Consider the following 1,878-nt stretch of genomic DNA (forward strand, 5'->3'; position numbering starts at 1 on the left):
ATAACCCCATACTTCGGTATTGTGCAGCATATTCCTAACCTAGTACTGTAAACCGCAATATAGTGCTACACATCTATATAAGTGCTGTATAGTCTACTTATAACCCTATATACCGCGTTATTGTGCTGTATACTCAGTTTCTCCGGTATGGAGCTCTGCTGTAGACAATGTGGCGGCTCTTAGAAGAGCCTTTGTGGTGCGGAGCAGCGGTGGTGATCACTTGGCGCTGGTGTACTTGGTGACGGCCTTGGTGCCCTCGGACACGGCGTGCTTGGCCAGCTCTCCGGGCAGCAGCAGGCGCACGGCGGTCTGGATCTCCCGGGAGGTGATGGTGTGGCGCTTGTTGTAGTGCGCCAGGCGGGAGGCTTCCCCTGCGATGCGCTCGAAGATGTCACCGACGAAGCAGTTCATGATGCCCATGGCCTTGGAGGAGATGCCGGTGTCGGGGTGCACCTGCTTCAGCACCTTGTACACGTAGATGGCATAGCTCTCCTTCCGGCTCTTCCTCCGCTTCTTGCCGTCCTTCTTCTGAGTCTTGGTCACGGCTTTCTTGGAGCCCTTCTTGGGCGCTGGGGCGGACTTGGCGGGATCAGGCATGATGCGAGCAGAAAGATCTCTTCACTGGAGAGAGAATAATGATCCTGCTCCTCCCAGAGCGGCCGTATTTATAGCCCGGCCATGCAAATGAGCACTGCTGTCACATCGCTGCTCTATTGGGTGACAAAGGCATGTGACCAAGGGAAACTGAACCAGCTCCGCCCCTTGCAGCTCATTGGTTGCCTCCTCTCTGCCGTCACATCAGCAGCTTCTCTCCTCTGTATCTCCCCCATACTACAGATCTCCATACAGCGCTATAAACCCCGCAGTCTACACGGCGCTGTGCACCCGGGGCCCGTCACTCTGCCCCCGCTCTGCAGTGACCGGTAATGCCCCGTATAACACGGAGGAAGCAGTGACTGCAGGAGCGGAGTCTCGGTGCTGAGCGGCCGCTGCTCACTCTCCTGACAGCGGCTTTTCCTTCTACATTCAGATATTTCACATTAGAAGCTGCAAAACAACAACGGAGATTGGAAAACGAGAATTAGAGGAAGAGGCGGAGCTGAAGCGTCATCAGCCGCAGTCCTCTGTGCGGTCCGCCTCCCTGTGACTGCGGGGGATGTTCCGGCTGCGGGAGATCGGGTGCAGTCCTCTGTGCGGTCCGCCTCCCGGTGACTGCGGGGGATGTTCCGGCTGCGGGAGATCGGAAGCAGTTCTCAGTTCTGGGGAAATAAAAATGATTGTGATAACGAAGAACGACGGCGAGAAACACCGGACACTGAAGGGTTAACAGAGAGGGACCACGTGGTGCCTGTAACCAGGAGCAGACTGTGGGCGGGGCCAAAGGTATACTACAAAGTGATTGGCTGAGAATCGAATTTTGAACTTCCCGCTCAGTGGCCAATAGCTCCTCCCGCTCTTTGTCTCTATTCTGTAACACGCGGCCTCAGGGCGGACGTTTTGCTGAGATTTCTACAATCCGCCGATTCCCAGCGCCCGACACAGATCTGTGCGATCTGCAGACGATGAAGTTGGTTCCTAATAATTCATCTCTCACTCTGGTTAACCCCTCATTGCTCGTGTTACCGCGGATCCGGTATTGTTTCCGTGCACACAAAAGATGCGTCGTCACCACCAGAAGCAGCGGCACCGCACAATGATCCGCTCCCGGTATCACAGCAGAGGATGCATGTAGAAACGGATATATACGGTTATATACAGTATATATTCACACAATCTGGTGCAGACACTACCACACAATAGGGTGAGCGGGATGTAAGTCATGCAGGGACCAGAATGGGAGACATATTACCTGTTACCAAGATGGGATCAGGAAGAAAC

The 1,878-nt window shown here is 54.5% G+C and overlaps 1 protein-coding gene across 1 annotated transcript; it reads right to left on the reverse strand.

The window, feature by feature from the left end:
* Positions 1-216: 216 nt before the first annotated feature.
* Positions 217-597, reverse strand: LOC142301025 (histone H2B 1.1). Its single transcript, XM_075342047.1, has one exon. The coding sequence runs from the start codon at positions 595-597 to the stop codon at positions 217-219; it is 381 nt and encodes a 126-aa protein (XP_075198162.1).
* Positions 598-1,878: the final 1,281 nt, after the last annotated feature.

Source organism: Anomaloglossus baeobatrachus, chromosome 4 (assembly GCF_048569485.1).
Source record: "Anomaloglossus baeobatrachus isolate aAnoBae1 chromosome 4, aAnoBae1.hap1, whole genome shotgun sequence".
Taxonomy (NCBI): domain Eukaryota; kingdom Metazoa; phylum Chordata; class Amphibia; order Anura; family Aromobatidae; genus Anomaloglossus; species Anomaloglossus baeobatrachus.

Bases quoted from the DNA above. Each gene is read 5' to 3' on its own strand.
- LOC142301025 (XM_075342047.1), bottom strand. From the start codon at position 597: ATGCCTGATCCCGCCAAGTCCGCCCCAGCGCCCAAGAAGGGCTCCAAG.